The sequence below is a fragment of the Podarcis erhardii genome (genome assembly GCF_964252035.2).
Source record: "Podarcis erhardii genome assembly, chromosome: 2".
NCBI classification, from domain to species: domain Eukaryota; kingdom Metazoa; phylum Chordata; class Lepidosauria; order Squamata; family Lacertidae; genus Podarcis; species Podarcis erhardii.
In genome coordinates this window covers 101,033,385-101,058,090 of record NC_138498.1, presented here as the reverse complement: position 1 = coordinate 101,058,090, position 24,706 = coordinate 101,033,385, and the positions used below count along the sequence as shown (strand labels likewise).

The following is a 24,706-nucleotide window of genomic DNA, read 5'->3' as shown; positions in this document are numbered from 1 at the left end:
CAGGCCTTTCTTGAGAGTAAGCCCTATGGAGCACAGCTGGAGTTACTTCCCCACTCACAATTGTACTGCAGTAATCTAATCCAATGGGACGCGGGCGGCGCTGTGGTCTAAACCACTGAGCCTCTTGGGCTTGCCGATCAGAAGGTCGGCAGTTCGAATCCCTGCGACGGGAATGAGCTCCCATTGCTCTGTCCCAGCTCCTGCCAACCTAGCAGTTCAAAAGCACACCCAAAAGTGCAAGTAGATAAATAGGTACCGCTCCAGCGGGAAGGTAAACAGCATTTCCGTGCGCTGCTCTGGTTTCGGTGTTTCATTGTGCCAGAAGCGGCTCAGTCATGCTGGCCACATGACCCAGAAAAACTGTCTGCAGACAATCGCCGGCTCCCTCAGCCTGTAAAGCGAGATGAGCACCGCAACCCCAGAGGCGTCTGCGACTGGACTTAACTGTCAGGGGTCCTTTACCTTTTTTAAAAAAATAAAAATCTAATCCAGAACAGTGTGTGAGAGAGAGCCAGGGCAGCCCAAGACATTTTGGCACCTAAAGCGAACCACAAAATGGCACTCCCTCCTCACCAGGGAAGAGGGGATGAGTGAAGATCTACATCAGGAGCAAGGGGGGCAGGAACTAATATCTACATTGGGATCTGCTACCTGAGGTGGTCGCCTAATGGGTGGGCCGGCCCTACCGTCAACTGATCTTGAACTCATGCACTCAAGGCAGCAATATTAAGCACATCTGCTTGGAACCAAGGCAACATTCAATACATACACTTAAAGTGCTACGACACCACTTTAAACAGTCACAGCTTCCCCCAAAGAATTCTGGGAGTTGTAGTTTGTTAAGCGTGCTGAGAGTTGTCTCTATTCTCCTCACAAAGAGGGACTGATTGTTAAACCACTCTGGGATAGAGGTGTCCTAATAATTCTCAACACAAACTACAGTTCCCAATATTCTTTGGATGAAGCCATGACTGTTTATGTTGAATGGTCACTTTAAATGTAAAGGTTCATCATTGTTCCACCTGATGTGTATGACTTTAAGGGGCCAGAGCAGATAACGAGACCTAGCTTTACAGCTGTGAAACATAGCAGGTGCTGCTGAGTTGTGTTAATCAAGCTGTGGCAGCAATTGGGTGTAGTATATAAGGAGCAGCACCTAGCTCTCCCATTACCCTGGGGGATGGGTTGGTGGTTGGGTCTGGTTTGTTGTTGATGTATTTAGTGTATAGGGAGTTTTTGTTTTTGTAATTAAAACCTTGTTTAAGTTATTTTTGAGTCCCTTTTTAATGCATGGTCTCCCCAGCAAGCTCTCTGCAGCGCTACCATACTGCAAATAGCCAACAGTTTAAAGTGGTATAACTTTAAATGTATGGTTGCCCAAGTCCCACTGAACAAAAAGACTTATCTCCAAGCAAACATGCTTAAGGATAAGGAAGCAAATGTCACAATTTTAAAGTGTATTTACCCCCATGTACCTCAGTTTGGATCCCAAGAGCTGGATAGAAAAAAAATAGGCAGAATTCAAGGCAGGGGAAGCTGGAATTGCCCATGCTCTCTGAGAGCAACTCCCCACATGCATCCCAGCGGGTATATTACACACTGCGCAAAATGAGGCCCATGCAGTTCTTGGCTTCAAAATCGAGTGTAGCCTATTTTAGTATATCTATGTCCCAAAGTTGCTTAGAACATAGACAAAATGCAATGAACGAATTAAAGAGCCTCACACTTGAAGAAAACTGGCCTAGCTGGAGCAGAGGCCTAGCCTTTGCCTGCCTGTCTCCTCTTCATGGAATCGTTCCTGGTGATAGATGAGGTTTTACACACTTTTCCCTGCCCTTGCCCATGGACCTTAAGGTCTTGCCCTATGAGGTAGGCCAGGCTAAGGGAAAGTGTTTGGGTCCAGGGTCACACATGCCCAGTTTTCACAAGATGCTAAACAACAGTTTAGCTTTATGAGGCTGAACTGCAGTAATCTTCTCTCCTCTCCCTCTCTGGCATGGCCATGAGGCAGAGATCAGAAGTTTCTGCTTCCGTTTTAGATTAACCACAGTTTAGAGCTCCCTCCAAAACCTAAACTCTGGCTAATTAAGTACGGTTAATGAAAATAAGCCAGCTTCGTAGATTGAAGTTGGCTTGTGTCCACTAATCATAGCTGAGATCACAGTTTGCTTGTATTCAGACATCATGACAAGCTGTGGTTAGTTTAAAGTGGAAGATGAAGCTTCCAAACTCATCCTCACAGCTGGGCTTGGGAGAACAGAGAGAGAACGCATAGTGTGCAAGCTCAAGGCTCACTGTAACGTGCCCTTGAAACGCTAAACCACAGTTTAGCATTACATGCAAACAAAGCCATAGCATAGTCTTAAGTTTCAGTGCATCTCATTTCAAAGATCCTTGTTTGAACTCCAGGTATAAAATCAGACTCTTATTACTGGCGTCCCCCCACCCCTAGCAAGAATAAAACACTCTTAAGCCCACAATCTTACAAGGAAGACTTATTGAAGTAGTTATGATCAGAATGCAAGCTGAACAATAATACCATGGACAGACTTGTTTTGCATGCTCAACCCTTCCATTTCAGTTTGTAATTTATGTTATTTAAGAGGGTTTACTGGGTGGCTATTGCCCATCAATGTACCATGCCTCTTCTATGGGTACCAGTTCTTGATGTAAACACGCATAAGGCCAATGTTTGCAAGCCCAGAAGTTTGTGCTATAATTTGCATAAAACGAACCAGTCACTGAATGTGTCCCTTCTGGTCACAAAATTTTGATCTTGCAGAATATATTTCTAGTAGTAGCTAAGAACTGCAATGCAAAGCTATTCTGAAGAATATATGACAAACCACATTAGGCAGTCCTATGTGACTAGGACAAAGAAGTATTGACAAACGCATTTTGCTAATGCTAGATTAGCCCCAGAACTAATTAAGTCACTCAATTGCATTAAGGAAATAAACTCTGAGGAAAAAGCTGTGAGAAGCCCAACCAGAAGATGCCAGAATCCAGATGCTATAGATGAATAATGCATATTTTAAGAAGCATTTGCTAAAACCATGAAAAGAAGGGGGCAAGGAGGACAGAGACCCTAATTCAGGAGCAGCAAATGTGTTATTCAGAAGATGTTGGTGGGAACTGTGGTCCAACAACATCTGTAAGGCGCTGTCCAGGATGCAAAGGGGATGTTTGGCAGGCTTCTAAAACAAACTGCTATTGAGATCAAAATGGCAGCTAGAGTGGTAACTTATAAATCAACAGTTAGCTCAGCCAGTGGAGCATGAGACACTTACCATAATTTCAGGGTCATGGGTTTGAGCCCCACGTTGAGCAAAAGGATTCCTAGAAGACCCTACCAACTCTGCAATCAAATCCCTTTTCAAATCTTTGCCTGTACAGTGGTACCTCGGGTTAAGTACTTAATTTGTTCTGGAGGTCTGTTCTTAACCTGAAACTGTTCTTAACCTGAAGCACCACTTTAGCTAATGGGGCCTACTGCTGCCGCTGCACCGCCAAAGCACAATTTCTATTCTCATCCTGAAGCAAAGTTCTTAACCCGAGGTAATATTTCTGGGTTAGTGGAGTCTGTAACCTGAAGCGTATGTAACCCGCGGTACCACTGTAATATGAAGTCACTAGGTCAGCCTTAGCCACCTAAAGGTGTCAGCTTCAACTTGCTGGACCTCATCCTGGCCCTCCAAGAACTGCGCTACTCCACCCAACCCAGCAGGGTCAGACAAACACAACTGGGTATGATCAGCAATTTTAGTGACAACATTTATTGACAATTTTAGTGACAACATCTCCCCACAGCTTCATGTAGATGTTAAACAAGATGGGGAACAGAACAGAATCCTGCAGGCGACCCCACAGCCTAAGAGCCAAGGATCTGAGAAGAACTCCTGCATCACTACTTTCTGGCCATGGCCCTGCAGGTAGGAGTGGAATAACGGTTAAGGTGATGCTAACTACTTGCTAACTACTAATATTCCTTAAGAGTGTAACACTGTAAAATGGCTTCCTGGCTACAGTCCCCTGACAAAAGCCACAGAGGTGTGACTTTGCCTTCACCAGCACCAGCCTGTACCACAGGGGTAAAGAACCTGTACCCTCCAGATGTTGCTGGACTGACCACTATAACGCTGGCCATACTGCCTGGGGATGATGGGAGCTGGAGTCTAGCAACATCTGGACGGCCACAGGTTCCCGACTCCTCCGGTACCACTTTATGGGACGAGGCAGGAGGGATGGAACAGACAGGCGTCTCATCAAACAGAAAAACCGTGGCCTTTCTCTGCTTGCCTCGCCCTGTTTCGCTTCCTCACAAAATGCACTCAGTCCATATTTTTATCCAGCGGTGGAGTTTAAATGCAGGTTGTCAAACAGTTGCTTGAAAGTTAAGAGGAGCTTCTGAGAGGAGGAGGCAGCACAAGAATTGCTTTTGGCCTTTTTTTGCCACCAACCCAACAGGCCTCCTAAATAATAGATGGGCACCCTTTACTCCTAAAATGAAGCAGAAGATGTATAAGTAATGAGAATAAAGTCTTTAGCGCTGAGAGGTTACTAGCTCTTAAATACTTAAAAGGACTTGCATTCTTAAAACAGCTCCATCCCAAGACAGACTTATTTTTGCTTTCCCTGTATGATCTCTCTGCTGCCCCTGTAGGATTTCGGAGCTCAGACAGACGTTTTGGATGCATGACCATTTTAAGCTGAAAAAGCAGCAGGCAAATGTGGCCTTCTCTTCTTTCTAAAAACAAAACAAAACAAAACAAAACCTTACAACTGAACATATATAGCTGTATCTTTAGGGCAGTATTAAATAATCATGCATTCACAGATTTGTACACTAATTTAATTCACATTTCTATCTTTGTGTTATTCCAAGGGCTTATGACAGGTTGGGGGGAATCATCCTCTCCCTTTTTATAGCTGCACAAACACTGCAGTATAGTTGCGTTGTTCAAGGTGACACGAGGCTGTCTTCAGACCCAAGACTTGAGGACTCCACAGTCAAAAAGCAGGACGGGAATTCCAGCTAATTATTTCTTCCCTTGGTTATTTCATAGAATCACAGAATGGCAAGAGTTGGAAGGATTTTATTTCACGTAATATAAAGATGCAGAAATGGGGTACGCGTGAAAGTATGTCTATAATTTTAAACACAAGCAGTGCAGCAAAATGTGAGCCAGTAAAGTGGTTAAAAGTGGGTGAGCTAGGAAAGTGGGGAACCTGGGTTCAAATCTCCACCCAGGTGTGAAGCCAACCTACCTTGCAGGACTGTTAGGAGGATAAAATGGGTGCAGGGAGACAGAGAATCATGTATGCTGCCTTGGATGAAAGGGGGAGATATAAATGTACGAAAACAAAATGAGCCAGTGGTGTCTACCACATCATAGTGCATGCGTGTCTAAATATAGAGGACATAATCTGGCAGAAGTGTTCCAAAGCGAATTTCAAGACTTTACAGAGATTTGAACCACACTCAGCACTATACACACTGCCACGGGCATTTGGAAAGATTGAGGGCACAAGGAGAAGGGGAAAACAGATGATGAGACAGTTGGACAGTGTTCTCGAAACTACTAACATGAGTTTGACCAAATCGCGGGAGGCAGTGAAAGACAGGAGTGCCTGGCATGCTCTGGTCCATGGGGTCACAAAGAGTCGGACACGACTAAACAACAACAACAACAACAACTTATGCTTTATTTCCCCACAAACCGGTTTTGCAGGCTGAATTTTAATACTCACACCTCAACCCTTCTGTTTGGGCACTGCAGCCTACAAATGAAGAACATCCCAGGACAACGATGTGGTGGTGGGACTACAATGAGTGGTCACAGGAAGAGAGAGGAGGGTGGGAGGTGGTGTCGGAAGCTGAAGAAGAGGACTTAGTGAGCAGGGAGAGTCTGTGGCAGAGAGAAGTCTAGAACCAGAGGCAGAAGCTGAAGCAGGAGAGGAGGGAGCCCAAGAGGCAGAGATGAGTGAGGGTGGTGAAGAGTCACAGGGGTCTCCCCCACCCCACCCCCACTCCTGCTGCAAGAAGTTCCCCTTCCCACTGTCTCCCAGAACCAGGAGAGGAATGAAAAGGGCAGAGGAGAGGTTGGCCGCATGTAGACGCAGTCTCCGATTGCTTGGGGGAAGTCCTGGAGAGGAGGGGACTTACGACGGCTGTGAGGAGGCAGGGACTTTCAGTCTTGGTAACTGATTTTCATTGAATAAGACTGCTGGGAATGAGCTGCTGTGCTCATTAGGCCCGATCCTCAGCCAAGTCTGTGGAGATTGTGTTTTTGCTAATAAATAGTCGCTGGAAAAGACCCTGATGTTGGGAAAGATTGAGGGCACAAGGAGAAGGGGACGACAGAGGACGAGATGGCTGGACAGTGTTCTCGAAGCTACCAGCATGAGTTTGACCAAACTGCGGGAGGCAGTGGAAGACAGGAGTGCCTGGCGTGCTCTGGTCCATGGGGTCATGAAGAGTCAGACACGACTAAACAACAAAGTTAGCTCCAACTTTGAACTGTGTGATTACTGACTGACATGCTCCTGTGACACTCTCCCAATGGATCTGTGTGTGGTTGAGTGCTGTAAGGCCTTCTCCTTCCAATCAAGAAAGGTGACTTCTGTGAGGTCACAGAAGTATCAACTTGTTTACAATATATCCTTTTCAGATGCATAAGCAGTGGGGGAAGAAGGTGTCTCCAATTTTAATTAAAGGGGGGGGGGAGTCTGCACTGGCAGCTTGTGAAACAAGCTAGAAAGGCTGAATTCTAAATTCAGGCTCTTGTTCTTTGGGAGACCGAAAGCACATTTAAATTTCAAGTTTGTAAACAGCTTTAAACACACACACACACACACACACACACACACACACACACACACACACACCACACAACCACCAAGAGTAGTTAAATTATTTAATACCCTACATGGCAATAATTTTCAAACATCGGTTGCAATTAACACTGTAATTTGAAGGATAATTGCACTATGATCTGGCAGCCCCTAAAAATGAAAGCCTGCAGTATTATTTAATAATGAGGCTGAAAGATTTAACCTTATTGTGGAAAACATAATCCAATTTTATCCCATTAAAGGATCATATTAATTCTTGAAAAATTGTAAACAGAAAGCAATTGAAGTCAACACCAAAGAACACAAGGGAAAAAAATATAAAGTGTTAACTTGATCTTTGTAAAGGCGAATGGCAAGAACCGTGCACATCAGTTGGCTGCTAAAGAGGATCCCTTTTTACATTCCATACCCTGGTAAATGCTTACAGGGAGCATTCTCTCTGAGATTTTAAGCACCCAGTACACAGATGTCTTGTGTTAAATTTCACACCATGTGCCAGGGTATGCCAGCACTGAGCTCAATGGGTGCGTCACACAAGCATTCAACAATTAAACGGCTGCCGTTAACACAATGCATAAGTTTTTGGAACAAAATGTGTCATCTTTAATCAATACTGCCTTTCCCATGGAAATCATGGCTGGCGATTGCATTGTTATAAATTTGTACTTGCTGCAGAATAGCAGTTGCCAACTGGCAAGTTATGAACCATGAACAAGGGAACAAGGGAACCCTATGCAAGTGGAATACCAACTTTTCAGAGCACCACCACAGGTCAAGAGCAGAAACTGGAGGTTTCCTTGGAATGAAACTAGGGAGACTCTACTCTGGAGTAGGCTGTCATACATTACACTCAAAAGGTTGTCTTCTGAATAGTATACACCATGGGTAGGCAAACTAAGGCCCGGGGGCCAGATCCAGCCCAATCGCCTTCTAAATCCGGCCCGCAGACAGTCCGGGAATCAGCTTGTTTTTACAGTACGTTTCCGAGCACAATTCAAAGTGCTGGTGTTGACCTTTAAAGCCCTAAACGGCCTCAGCCCAGTATACCTGAAGGAGCGTCTCCACCCCCATCGTTCTGCCCGGACGCTGAGATCCAGTGCCAAGGGCCTTCTGGCGGTTCCCTCATTGCGAGAAGCAAAGCTACAGGGAACCAGGCAGAGGGCCTTTTCGGTAGTGGTGCCTGCCCTGTGGAACACCCTCCCATCAGATGTCAAAGCGATACATAACTACCTGACATTCAGAAGACATCTTAAGGGAAGTTTTTAATGTGCAATATTTTAGTGTATTTTTGGTTTCTATGGAAGCCGCCCAGAGTGGCTGGGGAAACCCAGCCAGATGGGCGGGGTACAAATAATAAATTATTATTATTAAATTATTATGAGTAGAATGTGTCCTTTTATTTAAAATGCATCTCTGGGTTATTTGTGGGGCATAGGAATTTGTTCTTTTTTCCCCCTTCAAAATATAGTCCGGCCCTCCACAAGGTCTGAGGGACAGTGGACCGGCCCCCTGCTGAAAAAGTTTGCTGGCCCCTTGTATACACTAAGATTTGAACATACAGCTTTGTGCAAGAGCTGGATAGTCTGAAATAAGAATCTACCTGGATGTCCGGCCATCCAGCACCTGCCTCTCATTCAAAGATGCTCTAATCTCTGCAGCTTCCACCACTGCTCTTTGAGCACGTGCTTCCATAAAATTGCTGTTTTCCCCCCTTATTGTGTGCCATATGGTACTATATAACGGGAACTTATACAACAGGTGGCACAGTGATCCTGCAAGACACAATTAATGCAATAAACAATCTTGAAAAAGAAAATCGGCTCAACAGCAGCAAGGTAAAATTCATAGGAGAAAAAAATGAAATTTTAAACTACACACTGCAATATTGATTTAAACCTTCTTCCTAACGGGTCAAAAAAAGAAAGAAAGAAAAACCTAATTCATAAACTACTGATTGTCAGTTGTTCAGAGCACTCTGGCATAATTATAAAAACGCCATGTACATCTGTTTTAATCTGCAAGTTTTGTAGTTTGAACACTAGATAATGTAACTAATCACTGCAGTAATATAAACCAGGGAGCCATGCCTTTTTAAAAGGAACTTCAGCCAAGAACTTGCAAGCCAGAGCATCTTCCCAAATCCTGTATGTGTCATGTTTACATATACAAATGTCAGTAAGAAGAGACACATCAAAATCCTCAACAGCGAGAAACTTTTAAGGCTGCTGCTGCATCGTGAGTGCTTGGAGTGTAAGGCCTCTCCCTCCTCAGGCTAACTCCATCTGGCCTAGGGGGCGGGGCCCAGGCTCACCTTCGCCACGGCTTTAAGAGGCCTCATTGAGGCCAGGGACATTGCTGCTGCTGCATCGTGAGTGCTTGGAGTGTAAGGCCTCTCCCTCCTTAGGCTACCTCCATCTGGCCTAGGGGGCGGGGCCCAGGCTCACCTTCGCCACGGCTTTAAGAGGCCTCATTGAGGCCAGGGACATTGCTGCTGCTGCATCGTGAGTGCTTGGAGTGTAAGGCCTCTCCCTCCTTAGGCTACCTCCATCTGGCCTAGGGGGCGGGGCCCAGGCTCACCTTCGCCACGGCTTTAAGAGGCCTCATTGAGGCCAGGGACATTGCTGCTGCTGCATCGTGAGTGCCTGGAGTGTAAGGCCTCTCCCTCCTCCGGCTAACTCCATCTGGCCTAGGGGGCGGGGCCCAGGCTCACCTTCGCCACGGCTTTAAGAGGCCTCATTGAGGCCAGGGACATTGCTGCTGCTGCATCGTGAGTGCTTGGAGTGTAAGGCCTCTCCCTCCTTAGGCTACCTCCATCTGGCCTAGGGGGCGGGGCCCAGGCTCACCTTCGCCACGGCTTTAAGAGGCCTCATTGAGGCCAGGGACATTGCTGCTGCTGCATCGTGAGTGCCTGGAGTGTAAGGCCTCTCCCTCCTCCGGCTAACTCCATCTGGCCTAGGGGGCGGGGCCCAGGCTCACCTTCGCCACGGCTTTAAGAGGCCTCACTGAGGCCAGGGACATTGCTGCTGCTGCATCGTGAGTGCTTGGAGTGTAAGGCCTCTCCCTCCTCCGGCTAACTCCATCTGGCCTAGGGGGCGGGGCCCAGGCTCACCTTCGCCACGGCTTTAAGAGGCCTCATTGAGGCCAGGGACATTGCTGCTGCTGCATCGTGAGTGCTTGGAGTGTAAGGCCTCTCCCTCCTCCGGCTAACTCCATCTGGCCTAGGGGGCGGGGCCCAGGCTCACCTTCGCCACGGCTTTAAGAGGCCTCATTGAGGCCAGGGACATTGCTGCTGCTGCATCGTGAGTGCTTGGAGTGTAAGGCCTCTCCCTCTCCCTCCTTAGGCTAACTCCATCTGGCCTAGGGGGCGGGGCCCAGGCTCACCTTCGCCACGGCTTTAAGAGGCCTCACTGAGGCCAGGGACATTGCTGCTGCTGCATCGTGAGTGCTTGGAGTGTAAGGCCTCTCCCTCCTCCGGCTAACTCCATCTGGCCTAGGGGGTGGGGCCCAGGCTCACCTCCCTGATAGTTTTAAGGACGGTGCTGCTGCAGCAAATGCTAAAGATGTTTTATATATTTTAATGTGTTTTAAACGTGTTTTTATTGCTTATTTTGTTGTACCACCATGAATGGTGGGTTTTATCTATGTATTCTTGTTTTGTTCTATCTTGTTCTGTTTTGGGGTGGGATATTGAGTAGGGTGGGGATTGGTTTTTGTTTGGGCACAATTGTTTTTTGGTTGTATTGTTTTTCTATTTTGTAAATGGAGGTTACTATGAGGCTTGGGATTGCTACCGTGGAGGGGCGAGGGAGGTATGGCGGTGGGGGCAGATGTTATAAGCGAAGGGGATCGAGATACGGATATGCTCGTACCCCTTCCAATCTGCGCCCCATCCCGAGAGACGAGGGTAGGGTGAGCAAGGATTACTCACCTCCTTCACTGGTGTTGTGCAATGCCAGGTCTATAGGCAACAAAACCGCCACTCTGCGAGATTTCTTTACCTCGCAGGGGGTCGACCTGGCTTGTGTGACGGAGACCTGGGTGCGCGAAGGGGTAACTGTTACCTTACGAGAGATGGCGCCCCCGGGTTTCTCTGTCCTCCACCAGTCACGGACTGTGGGCCGGGGGGGAGGGGTGGCATTATTAATCCGGGAAGATTGTTCTTTCAGGGCTCTACCATCGCCATCGATCCCCGGCATTGAATGTGTTGGCCTAGTGTGGGGCTCCGAGGAGAGCTTGGCTGTCTGGCTGGTGTACCGGCCACCTAGCGCACCAGCAGCCACCCTGTCAGGCCTGCTGGAGGCGGTGGCCGGCTGGGCCTTGGAGTTCCCTAACCTATTGGTATTGGGAGACTTCAACTTCCATGCTGATGCCGCTCCCTCCTCACAGGCTCTGGACCTGGTGTCTTCCATGGCGACACTAGGGCTCTCCCAGTTTGTTTCGGGCCCCACACATCAAGCAGGCCACACGCTGGATTTGATCTTTGGTGCCGGTATAGATGTGATCATGTCTCCTTCGATGAAGGTGCCATGGTCTGATCACTATGCTCTGAAAGCCAGGATTGACTTTCCACCCCCACCCCGCTTAGGTGGCGAGCCGATTTGGGCTCGCCCGCAGAGGCTGATGGACCCTGCTAGATTCCGTCAAGCCTTGCGGGACCTTGCTCTCCCTGGCGACTCATTGACTGAGCTTGTTGAGGGCTGGAATACCCAGCTCCTGGCAGCCATCGATGAGATCGCACCTAAGCGCCCTCTGCGACCCCGCAGAAACCGGGCTCCCTGGTTTACCGAGGAGCTTCGGAAAATGAAGCGGGACCTCAGACGGCTAGAGCGAGTATGGCGGGGTGCCCGTGACGGAGCCTCAAGAACATCTTATAGGGTTTTTATGAAAACCTATGAGATGGCTGTGAAGGCCGCTAAGAAGTCTTACTTCTCGGCCTCCATTGCATCCGCTAGCTCTCGCCCGGCGCAATTATTTAGTATAATTCGGTCTTTAACGTCCCTTGAAGGACAGCCAAATTTAAATAACAATCTGACACACAGCTGTGAGGCATTTGCGAGCTTTTTTGCGGAGAAGGTCCTGTTGCTCCGCCATGACCTCCCTGCCAATTTGGATACAATAAAGGAACTGGAGGCCCCTCGACTGTCCTCGGGTTCAGTATTGGACCATTTTGACCGGATATCTCCAGCCGATGTGGACAGACTCCTCCAAGCTGGAAAGCCCACCACCTGTCCTCTTGACCCGTGCCCGTCATGGCTGATTAGAGCGTGTCCAGACGAGGTGCGGGCCCCCCTGGGGGATATCATCAATTTGTCCCTTGGCACCGGGATATTCCCAGGGGAACTGAAGGAGGCAGTGGTGCGTCCGCTCTTAAAGAAAACATCATTAGATCCCTTAGATCTATCCAATTACCGCCCGGTTTCGAATCTTCCATTCCTGGGTAAGGTGATTGAGAGAGCGGTTGCTGAACAGCTTGGTAGGTTTCTGGATGAAACATCTGCTCTGGATCCATTCCAGTCCGGCTTCCGTGCTGGTCATGGGACCGAGACGGCTCTGGTCGCCCTAACAGATGATCTCCGTAGGCAGTTGGATCGAGGCGGGTCGGGGCTGCTGATTCTTCTAGATCTGTCAGCAGCCTTCGACATGGTCGATCACGAACTCCTGGACCACCGCCTTGCCGACGTGGGGATCCAGGGCACAGTCCTTCAATGGCTGCGCTCGTTTCTCTCTGGTCGGGGACAGAGGGTGGCGCTCGGGGGGGAATTGTCATCACGCCACTCCTTGGTGTGTGGAGTGCCTCAGGGTGCGATTCTCTCCCCGATGCTTTTTAACATCTTTATGCGCCCCCTCGCCCAGCTTGTCCGGAGTTTTGGGCTGGGTTGCCATCAGTATGCCGATGACACCCAACTCTATCTGTTGATGGATGGCCATCCTGACTCGGCCCCCAATACACTGGCGAGATGTCTGGAAGCTGTGGCTGGATGGTTACGTGGGAGCCGGTTGAAGTTAAATCCTTCGAAGACAGAGGTCCTCTGGCTGGGGCGGGATGATATGGGATTGAGGGGGCAACTCCCATCTCTTGCGGGGGTGCAACTAGTGCCAGCACCGTCCGTTAAGAGTTTGGGTGTAATCTTCGATACCTCCCTCTCTATGGAGGCGCAGATTACAGCTATAACAAAGGCGGCATTTTTTCATCTCCGCCAAGCTAAGCAGTTGGCCCCTTATCTCTCTCGCCCTGACCTAGCCACTGTGATCCATGCGACGGTCACCTCCAGACTGGATTATTGTAACTCGCTCTACGTGGGGCTGCCCTTAAGACTGACCCAGAAACTCCAGCGGGTGCAGAATGCCGCGGCGAGACTCCTTATGGGGTCTTCGCTGCGAGATCACATTCAACCGGTACTATACCAGCTACACTGGCTCCCGGTGGAGTACAGGATCAGGTTTAAGGTGCTGGTTTTAACCTTTAAAGCCCTATACGGCCTAGGACCCTCGTACCTACGGGACCGCCTCTCCTGGTATGCCCCACAGAGAAACCTACGGTCTGCAAATAATAACATCCTCAAGGTCCCAGGCCTCAGAGACGTTAGGCTGGCCTCAACTAGAGCCAGGGCCTTCTCGGCTGCGGCTCCAATCTGGTGGAACGCTCTGTCACAAGAGACTAGGGCCCTGCGGGACCTGACATCCTTCCGCAGGGCCTGCAAGACAGAGTTGTTCCACCAGGCCTTTGGTCAGGGCGCAGCCTGACTCCCTCCTCTGGCAACCTGCTTAGAATCTTGCTTAATTAGTTGCCATTAATTTGATTTTAATTGATTTTTATAATGTAATATTTTTAGAATGTGTGAATATTTGATTGTTTGATTGTTGATTGTTGTTAGCCGCCCTGAGCCCGGCTTCGGCTGGGGAGGGCGGGATATAAATAAAATTTATTATTATTATTTATTATTAAAATGTTTTTTTTAATATAAAAAAGGGGGGTGGGGAGGTTAACCTGTTATGCATTTACCCAGCACAGGAATTTGAAAATCAAAACACAAAGAACTATTGCAACTATTTCTACACTTTGGCTGCAGATGGTTAGAATATACATATGGCCAGAGGTTTTGAGTTATCTGTTAACAAAAGTTGGCAGTTTGCTTCCCTGCATACATGAAGCTGCTGAAGGGGTAAAAAAACTTTCACTGAAGCACTGATCATTATGACCCACCCTTCCTTCCTTAACCAACCCCTCCAATATATATATATATCTTTTTCTTTCTTTTTTGGCAGGGTGTTGGAGGGACACAAGAGGAGAAATTCAGACTATTGAAGACATCACATCCCTCCCAGACACCCTCAGGGGAAACATGTCAGAATAAGTGCTCAGGCAAATAACTTTTAAAGAGCCTGTTTCATTCGCATTGGTAAATGTAATTGAGCCTAACATTCCACAGCTGGCCTGGGTAATTAATGCCAGCCCTTGCACAGAAATCTACCATTACATCCTTCTGCTTTCACATACATCTCAGGGTCAAATTAATGTTGTCAAAGCAGCACATGTGACAGCAAGCAGAAAACAGGACCACTGTCTTCCTTCGCCGGCATGCTGGGTTTTATTTCTTTTGTTTCCTTAAAAAAAATTTAAATCAACCAAAAATAATCTAAATACCATATCACTGAAGTAAACTGATCTTCATGGGCTGTAACTTTAGAAGGATTGATTCATGCAGCGAATTAGAAAACGCAAGAGCAATTTCTTTTTTTAAAAAAGAAAAATAAAAATGGGGAGGGATTAAAAATCCATCCTGTCTGAAAACCTGGAGTGTGGACAACACTGAGCTAAATGGGACCAGGGATCCAGTTTGGGATAAGGCAGCATCCTATGTATCTAGACATTCAGTTTTTAAGTGACAATCAGTTCATACTTTAATTTCATAATCTCTGTAGCCAACGGCCTACAACTCAAAACAGACACAAAGCCATGCAAGGAAATGCAAGTTTTAATCCCATTGCCAGGCTTTGGGCTTTTTTACCCACATGCAAGGAAACACCGGTTTCATTTCGTCTCCCGTCAGTTTCACCACAGGGTTTTTGTAGGTTTCAACCTCCACATTGCAAAAGCAAGGAGAATGCCTACTGGCATCCAAAGTGTTCCATCGATTTGGAAACCTATCCTTACGGGGAAGCACATTTGGAGTTGGGGCCAAGGATGGGCTTGGCACTAGGCCTTCAAAAGTGGAAACAGGCATTTATTTCAGGGGCAACTCAATGTACTTAACAAGCATAACAGGATCCTGCTTGAGGGAACGAGTGGCATTATGTTTAATGACAAACAAGAGTTTGAATGCTGTGCAGTAGGGATCTCCAAGCAACTAGAAGGCAATCCAACACTGCTTTTACAAGACTGGCCAACCAAAGACATCTTGTTGCCTGAGACCAGTGACAAGATAGCACCTTCCTTTCCATTCTACATACAAAAGCTGGCATGCAATAGAGCCTTACTTATCACTGACAATGAGACAACATCTTCCAGTGCACCCCAGGGCAACAGGCTAGCTTAGAAGTCTCTTGGGCACAAGAGCTCTACTGGCTCAAGCCAACGGCCCACCTAGACCAGCATCGTGTTCTCAAAGTGGTCAACCAGAGGCCTATGTGAAGCCTGTAAACAGGACCTGAGTGCAACAGCTCACATCCTAAACTTTGCTGCTGCACCTGTGTGGGAAGAAGTCTCCTGAAAACTCTGCCCAACGGTAGGGCTGGCCCTTTTACAAAATAAGGGGGAGAGGTGGACATCTAAACTTATTTTCTGTACCTGCCCCAAGGTTATTTTGTGGGAACCCAGGCAATCAAGAAGGGTCTGCTAAGTATTAGTTTGTGCCCGTCAAAACATGAATCAAGATTTAAGAGTTCACAATTTTTGGTAAGAATATTTCCAGTGTGACTTGCAGTCTCTGTGTATTAAATAGAGGCAGAAGCAGAATGGAAGACAGGATCACTGCTTAGTAGCATGAAACACTCTTCCTGCTTCTATATCTGGCCAGCAAGTTCCGCAAGTTTTCCTGAAAGACCTGTTTGACCAGCAGATTGGAACAGAAGAAATGTGTCTGTACAGTATGATGCCTCTCAGAGACTAATTCCTGCCTCCAAGCCCTAGGCTAAATAAAACTTTGCCATGAGATGCATCAATAAGTGTTCTAGCAGAACCACTGCTTATCACAACTGGTGCATCTCTCATTTAAGCATGGGAGACATCTACGTTAATGTCTCTGAGCAAGAAGTTACCTGGATGCCCTTTGGTACGCCTTTCAGTTAAATGCAAAAAATACAGAGTGGCTATGCAATGTTGAATGTTCTCTGTTAACTCTGTTCTGTTTCCCTTATGTTTTTGTTGAAAATAATCCATGAACTAGTAGTTTGTACATTGACCACTAATAATGAACCATATGTCATGGATATTGCCTCAAATTTATTATGCTGGGGTTTGGGTTTTTTTGCGATATACAAGTAACATGAGAAGACTTGGTCTACTGATTTGTGTCATTTATGATGATGATGATCCTTACTTATTAAACACCATAAAAAGTTATTTTTAAAAAAGAATACAAAGAAAAATTGTTACTATTATGCTAATGTGTGGCCTGAAGTTTAGCACAGATAATATGCCTTAAATGTCTCCAGAGCAAAAATGTATTTGGGAAAATTTATCAAGAAAGCAGGCTCAATAGAAGTAAAGAAGTAAATTTTGAAATAAAAATAATTACATTTTGTAGAAAATCTAGCAGCAGCTATAATTTACTGCCCTACATTATAATTCCACAGTCCTATGTTATAATTCTGCCAACTGTGACAGGCACTAACTTCTGTAATCCAACTGCTGTTGGATGTCCCATGGGTAGTTTACACCCCATAGCACAAGTACACGTAACTACGTTTATCAGCTGTGGCAGATTCCAGATCATAGCTCACACATCTACAAGTCATAACTTAAAGGTGCAAACAGAACTGAGACTTGCAGTTAAGTTCAATCAGCCGAACTCCTGAAAGCATTCAGAACTGACTGCCCAAGATCAATTGGTGCCAACTTGCATTGCACCTGTTGAAAGGAACAGTGGTCTAAAGGAAAGCAGAGCACCAGCTTGGCTGCAGGAGTTGCTGGAAGGAGGTCTGCCAGGCTCCATCCAACAGTCCCTGGACATCCACTCTGGATTTGTGTAGGGTTAACTCCTTAGCCCTTTCCCTAAAGCATACTTAGGATAACGTAAAGGCAGGTTGCCCGGCAGCTTTACTCAAGTTCACAACAGCAAAACACAGGGAGAAAAGGGAAGCAAGCAGGGCTGCAAGACCCCAACAACAGCCTCCGAGGAGGAATAAAAAAGCAGCTTCTTGGCATCTTTCATTTTGCAGTCGAGAGTAGAAGAACCGCCCTGCTGGATCAGCCTCAAAGGTTCTCCCCCCCCCTTCCCCTGCTCTAAACAGGGGAACACCACAAAGAGGTGAAAGCTCTCACAGGTTTACTGCCTCTGGAAATTGAGGTTCCACTTAGCTATCCCAGCTAGCAGCTGTTAACTAATCAGCTGGCACGATGAATCTGTGGTAGGCTGTGGACAAAAATTCCACTTGATAATTCAGGAGCTTGTTCGGGTCCAGGACACTTGCAGAAGTCAAGAGCTTTTCAGCCAATCCCCAGGCAATGGCCTCTAAGCCACAGAGCGGGACGGGTAGGGTAAGGTGGCTTGGCTTGCTTAATCACAGGGACAAAAGAGGAACAAGCACTATCCCTGGCTATGGCCCCTAAAAACTTGGTGGATGCCAACCAGAACAGGCCAGAAGTGAATGCCAAGCGTCTCTGCATAGGCTATGAGGGATCCAGAAGCGTCCTGTTGCTAGGGAAGTCTGAAGGAAGAAACGTTTGGGATTTCAGCAAAGCAGAAAATAAACCATTCCTGGCAAGCAATAGGGGAAGAGGGGGGGGAGAGAAATAATCCATTTCCCATGCAGAAATCCATGCCAATCTTTTGACATAAAGCAAGGGAGGCAGCTGGCAATCACATGCCTACACTTAAGAAACACACAGGCAAGGAGTCATCCTCCAGCAAAGCAGCCGAATGTTCCAATTCGAAGGGAGGAGTCGGTCTCTCCGGAAATTCCTCTAGGTCCAGTCAAGTGGAATATTTGTTTGGCTCCCTAATAGAGTTTGCCACCAGACCCAGGGACTCACCACTTGACAAACTGCAGAAGCCCTTCCCGGAACCGTCTGTGGCCAGGGGCGCTGGTGCAGTTCTTAAAAAGAACATCTCCAATTGAAGGGGAGCTGCAGGGCGAAAGGAGCCAGCACAAGCCGTAAAACTTAGAGCCGAGTCCCCAAGGGAGATGTGTGGAGGGTGGCAGCGGAGAAGAATGCAGTTCGGATTACCCAGGAGAATCAGAGCATCATCCCCAAATAATTACTGCCTTGGCATCAAAACAAAGCAAAGATGCTCCCCTCTGTCTCTCTCTCTCCTAGGGTGACTCCGTTATTTTCAAACTGGCAGAGGGAGGGAGAAAGGGCGAGGAGAGAGAGAAAAGGCAGACTTGATTTGTGGCTGCATTTTAAAAAAAGAAAACAGCAGCAGTAAAAAGCTCCCTGAAGGTGGCTTTGCCCATTGCAACTTTTGCAGGCAAAGACTGCAAAGAAGAAAAGCAAAGAAGCCAACTCGTTCATCTATATAGGCAACAGAATGATTACACACACAAAAATACAGTGGTATCTCGGGTTACAGACGCTTCAGGTTACAGACTCCGCTAACCCAGAAATAGTACCTTGGGTTAAGAACTTTACCTCAGGATGAGAACAGAAATCGCGCGGAAGCAGCGGGAGGCCCCATTACCTAAAGTGGTACCTCAGGTTAAGAACAGTTTCAGGTTAAGAACGGACCTCCAGAACGAATTAAGTTCTTAACCCGAGGTACCACTGTAATCTTTTTTTTGGTAAGGGGGGGCAGGACAAAAACACTTGAAGAGCACATTATTTTGGGAGACTTAAAAAAAAAACAACACTTTGTGGTTCTCCACCCTTTCTTTTTTTTAAACATATTAAGAGTTCCCCATTACTTATCTTTTTGTGTGTGATCTTTTAGGAGAGTAATAAAACTCTACTTAGAACCGATAAGCATCTGAGGTGCACTCACACCCGGCATTACCCAGCAATTTCCTTCCCATAGAAACCAAGCCTTCCCCTTTTCTAAACACACCAGCTACCACCCTCATTCGCTTCCCAAGGACCAGCCAAGGAGCTGACCTGGGAGGAAGCACACCTCCCACGCCGCTCAATGCAACACAAGAGCTTGTTGGGTTTGTCCACTCCCAAGGCAACTTTTATAGCTCAAACAGCGTCCAACAAGTGGAAACCAAGCCTCGTCCAGGAATGGGACTGAGAAGCAGCAGCAGCAGCATCTTCTTCCTGTGATGGAAGGCTTGAGATGGGACTTATTCCTAGCACAGTACAAAAAAAGGAGGAACGGAACCAATGGACTTCCTCTTTCTGGAGGCTTGGCAAGCTCTTTATAGGGCCACCTCGTATCTCAGGAACTAGGAATGGAATCCACCGTTCCAAACAGAAAAAGTCCCAGTCTTCCTTTGAAGCAAGAGCAAACTTTAGCTAGTTTTTTTTTTTTAATATTGCTTTTACAGGTCTGAGATTCCAAGATGTATTCAGTTTTCTGCCTGGTTTTTTTAAGGGATGTGTGTTGCCATCAGGGTTTTAAGAAGCAAACCCGACCTCACCCTACGGATGGGGCAGGTTAGAAATTTTGAACCATCTAATTTGGGGGTGGATCATAGCTCAGTGGCAGAGTTTCTGCCTTGCACACAGAAGATCCCCGGTTAGATCCCCGGCGTCTCCAGAGAGGCTGACAACAAAGCTTGTCTGAAACCCTGGAGAGTCATTGGGTCATCAGTACAGAGGATTGCTGAGTGGGATGGACCAATGATATGCCTCAGTATAAGGCAGGTTCCTACACCTTCCTATCACTCACTCCAGCACCAGTCAGTCAGTTATAAGGTTCTAGAATGCAACAGAGTTTACCCAACCCTGATGGGTGGACTAAATCAGGACTTTCACACCTGTCAAAAAATTTAAAAAAAAAAAAATCACTTGAAACAGAGCATGATGAAGTTCACATTGGGCAGATGTGACCTTGACCCTGACCTAGCAGAGAGCCATTTTACGAAAATAAATAAATAAATGAAATCTTGAGCAGGGTAAAATCCTCCTTCCATTGCTAGGGGTCCCCAAATCCCATAGGTCACCTTAAGAATTCCCAGCACCTATTTCTGTCCTGGCTAAAGCAAGGCACCTCTCCGACTCACGTCTCAAAAGCACCTTTCCCTTCATAGAATCATAGAACTGGAAGGGACCCACAGGGTCATCTAGTCCAACCCCCTGCAATGCAGGATTTTTTTTGGCCCAACGCAGAGCTCGAACCCACGACCCTGAGATTTTGAGAGCCTCTACCACCTGAGCTACGCCAGCTCCATCAACCCATCACACATCCCTTCGAGACGGGTCAAGCTAGAGGTGCCCAAAGTGTGAAGACCACCGTAGTGCGTTGTCTCTGTCTCTGACTTAACAAAAACCAGGCACACGGACTCCACGCAGAGACCAGAAGCCCCCGAGCCAGTCCGAGAAAGAGCGCAGCTTCTCCTGCGCCACCAGCCCCGTTCCCTTGTCCGCAGACTCGGTGCACTGCGGAGGAGAAAGAGAGGCTCCCCCCCCCTCCTTCCCCCCCAAAACCGCCTCCAGGACCAGCGGGAGCCTCGCCGTCGTTGCTCCGTCTCAGGAGGCGGCTGAAGTTGGTTCGCAGCCCCGCAAACTTCCCCCGAAGTCGCCAGCAGCACCCCAAGAAAGCCGGCAGTCGAGGAGACAGATCTCCAAGCGTCCTCCTCGCACCAAACCAAGAAAAAAGTGGAGGAATTCAAGTCCCGCAGCGAAACTCCCGCAAGTCTTCTTCGCCCCCCAACCCCGCAGCATGCAAACCAACCAGCCTCTTTCTCCCCCCCCCCCGGCCCGCAATTTCCTTTCCTTTTACCTTGTCTGACGGCTTTGAAAAGGACGGGGTCCTTGCAGCTGCGGATAACTCCCAGCACGTCGTAGCGGGGCAAGCCCGACACCCGGATGCCCTGCACCTCCAACAAGAGCTCCCCTTCGCCCAGCTTCCCGTCGCCGCCGCCTCCGCCGCCGTCCTCCTCGGCCGTCGCCCCGACGTAAGGAAACTCTCCATATTCCGCTCCCCCCAGGATGGTGACCCCCAGCTGGCCCTGAGCCCCGCGGCTCACCGCGCACTGGTGCACCTTGGTCGTCCAGTGGTTCTTCTTCTGGATCACTTTCGACATGGCCGAGTCCGAAACAAACACCAGCAGCAGCAGCAGCAGCAGAAAGAGAGAGAAAGGCCAGGCAGGCAGGCAGGCAGGCAGGCAGGCAGGCGCGCTGGGGCCGTCGAGCCAGCCTTCCCCGGGCGCTGCCGGCAACTTTCAAGCCATCACCGAGCAAACTTCGCGCAGGTCCTGCCCGAAGCGGCGGCGGCGGCGGCAACAGCAGCGGCGGCGGCGGCAGCGAGCGCCTCCTCCGACGGCGCCGCTGCCATCGAGCCGGCCCTGGTCCGTCAGCAAGAGTCCGGCGCGCGTCCCCCTCGCCTTGCCGCTTTCCTGCTTCCCCTTTCCTTCTTGGTAGGCAAGCCTCCTTCCCCGGCGCAGCTTCCCCTCCGTGCGGCTCCGCGTCCCGCCTGAGAACGTGGAGGAAGCAAACCAACCACAGGGTCCTCGTCCCCTTTCCTCCGGGCCACTTTCCCCGCGACTTCTCTCTCTCCCCCCCGCCCTCAGTTTCGCCTCCGAGCGAGCGCGGCTCCTTTAAGCGCGGGCGAAGGCGCCGCTTGTTTTGTTACATTTCACTCGGGTCGCTTCTTAGCAAGACCAAAGCAGAGCGAGAGCGAGCGAGCGAGCAGCGATAGGCACCGCCGGCGCAGGCGCCCGGCACAAGCTCCGCCCTCTCCTCCTCCCTGGCCGCCTCCCCTTGGAGAAAGCGCGCCTCTCTCCCCGGCATGTGAGCGCGCACAGGAGCGCCGGCGGGGAGTGAAGCCGTTGCCCTTAAGGCTGAATGGCCCATAAGCAGCAGCCCAGACCAGAATCTAGGCTGGCCAGATGTTTCTTATTTGTCCCCTTTGTTTTCCGAGGCTGGCCCAGACGAGCGGCATAAAAGTCGGCGCTTGATTCCCAGAGTTGCAGCACATGTGTACTTTTTTAAAAAGTGAATGCCTATCTATCTATACACCCTTTCTGTTGCTTTATTGAGCCGGAAGGTGCACCACCTGAGACGAAATGTTAAGGCTGCACTTAACTCGAGAGTTCAGCTCACTCATTAAAATAAAAACGGAGTTGCTTCGAAAACCAGCAGACAATTGTGCTGCGATGATGCCAACGCTTTATTTACCATTGGATTCAGTTGGACCTACTTCTGAGTAAGCACGGTCAGGATTGTGCTGTTACTTAGCTACACCGTAAGCCTAAGGGAGTTTAGTAAGAAGTACATGGAAGCATACATCCTAAGGAGTTGCTTTAAAAAAAGAGCACACAGTGAGATTTTCATTGTTTTTACTTAGAGGAAATTTATTAATTAGTGAATTTTTTACCAACCTTCTCTGTCTCGGGATATTAACATCTCGAAAGATGTAACCAAATACTAGGGGTGCCATATTTCAAAAAGTAAAACTCCTGACCCTCAAATTGCTGAGCTTTATTATTATTATTATTATTATTATTATTATTATTATTATTATTATTATTAGAACAAACCCAAATTGTTGAGCTGCTTTCAGCAAACCTAACCCCAAATAGTGATTTTAAGCTTTTTGAGCTGTTCCTGCAGCTTTTTCCATCATGTTGCCATACACCCCAGACATTTTGCCAATTTGGCAAAATACCCCCCCCCCCAAACACACACACACACTAGTTTTACACCCGGAAACCAGGACAAGTCAGGAATTTTCCTGACCTACGGCAAGCCTACCAAATGCAGCAAAATTATATATAATTAAATACTAGTTGTGGTGTGGCATTAAACAATTATGGAAGCAATTTTGTTCCTCTTTGAGGGTGAAATTCTGATTAATTTGAATTCACAGAATTTACAGCCCACAATCCTACTTCCAGAAATATTGGTGCACATTTACATTCACCTGTCAAAGGAGATTATCAGTGCCATAAACAGGGACAGCAACTACCACTTGTTGGGCTGGGGGGGGGGGGGAGAGAGAAGGGCCTCCGTTGAGCCACACATTATTGGTGATTGGTGCTACATGCATAGTCCTGAGCCAGGAACCGCACCAGTGTCATGAACAAAACTCGTAGACAAAGAAGGCAGTTCATGAGGGAAAGTCTTATTTTACATGAACATGACCATGTATTATTTATGAAAGCTTATACTGTAAACATACTTTTTTATTTTAAGAACAGCTCAACTGAACATCAGAAAATGAAAATAAAAAGTGGGGGAGAAAAGGTTTCCTATATCACTATATTTACAATGCTACATATACTTATCTAATAATGTATAGGTATTATTATTATCCAAATACATATATAAACAGAAATACTTGAAGAAACGTGCGTGTCAACTTTACCTATTTTGGCAGCAACGGAGCTGTGGGGAGTAATTGTCAGTGCTGCGTTTATTCTCGGCACCCCCTGTTGCGTCTTGCAAGCATGAAATTCATCATTAGCATCCTGAGAATCTCATGGTGTGAGTACTGCAGACACACACTAAGCCAGTTTCTTATCCATTGCAACAGCAGGGACAAACATGGACACCTCTATGTGAATATTGAGGCTAGAAATGAGCTAATCAGGACTTCCAGATTGTTTGTGGGACCACAGCTCGTGCAGAAGGTCCAAAGTTCAGGACCAGCACCGGATTTTGGAGCTTGAAGGTCTCCTTGAGAAGTCTGCTTTGATATTCCTCTTATGGAGCAGTCCTCCCCTCCCACCACAGCACCAGATGCCCCATGGGTGTACATTAGGGAGCAACTGGCTGCAGCAGCAGCAGATCCCACGATGGCTGCGGGAAGGAAAAGAAAGCTTTTTGTCCCAGTGGACCCTGTGGTCAAGCTGAATTTAGCCCACCACTACCATGACACGCTCCACCCCCGAGGAATTATACCGGTAGCTCACACACCCAAACCAAGCAGGATAGAACTCCCCACCATCAGTTGATGTGTGGGGAAATAGAAATTGTGCTTTTTCCAGCAGTAGGATCCAGCCACACCTTTTCCTGCACAGTACCTGAACACCACAAATTATGTCTGGTGTGATTCAGGGTGGCATGGGTTGGGGTGAAATGAGGAGGCCTGGTGGGCAAGTGATGTTGAGTGCATAAAAAGCAGTTCCCTATGTGCTTAAAAACACTTTTCCCTGCATGGCTCAGGGCAGCTTAAAGGTAAAGGTAAAGGTACCCCTGACCATTATGTCCAGTTGCGGATAACTCTGGGGTTGTGCAGTCATCTCACTCTATAGGCCGAGGGAGCCGGCGTTTGTCCGCAGACAGCTTCCGCGTCATGTGGCCAGCATGACTAAGGCGCTTCTGGTGAAACCAGAGCAGCGCACGGAAACACAGTTTACCTTCCCGCCGGAGCAGTACCTATTTATCTACTTGCACTTGATGTGCTTTCGAACTGCTAGGTGGGCAAGAGCAGGGACAGAGCAACAGGAGCTCACCCCGTTGCAAGCCCTATATATAGTATTTACAGAAACCAATATCAAGTTATCTGGGGTGGGGGTAGGGTGGAAGTTGAGGCATTGGTTCTCTATGCAGTTCCATTTTCTCTCCTCAAGCCTATCGGAGCAAATT

At 47.9% G+C, this 24,706-nt stretch overlaps 1 protein-coding gene across 13 annotated transcripts in view; it reads right to left on the bottom strand.

The window, feature by feature from the left end:
• Positions 1 to 21,256, bottom strand: part of MAGI1 (membrane associated guanylate kinase, WW and PDZ domain containing 1) — a 503,738-nt gene extending 482,482 nt beyond the window's left edge. For 4 of the 13 annotated variants that reach the window (XM_081852295.1, XM_081852292.1, XM_081852293.1 and 1 more), the window contains exon 1: positions 20,898 to 21,255. In XM_081852295.1, coding sequence (XP_081708421.1) covers positions 20,898 to 21,201 — 304 coding nt within the window. In that variant the 5' untranslated portion in view covers positions 21,202 to 21,255. Of the gene's footprint in view, positions 1 to 20,897 lie in introns of all 13 variants that reach the window. The other 9 variants (XM_081852298.1, XM_081852296.1, XM_081852288.1 and 6 more) reach the window with 3 other exon arrangements.
• Between the last annotated feature and the right edge of the window lie 3,450 nt (positions 21,257 to 24,706).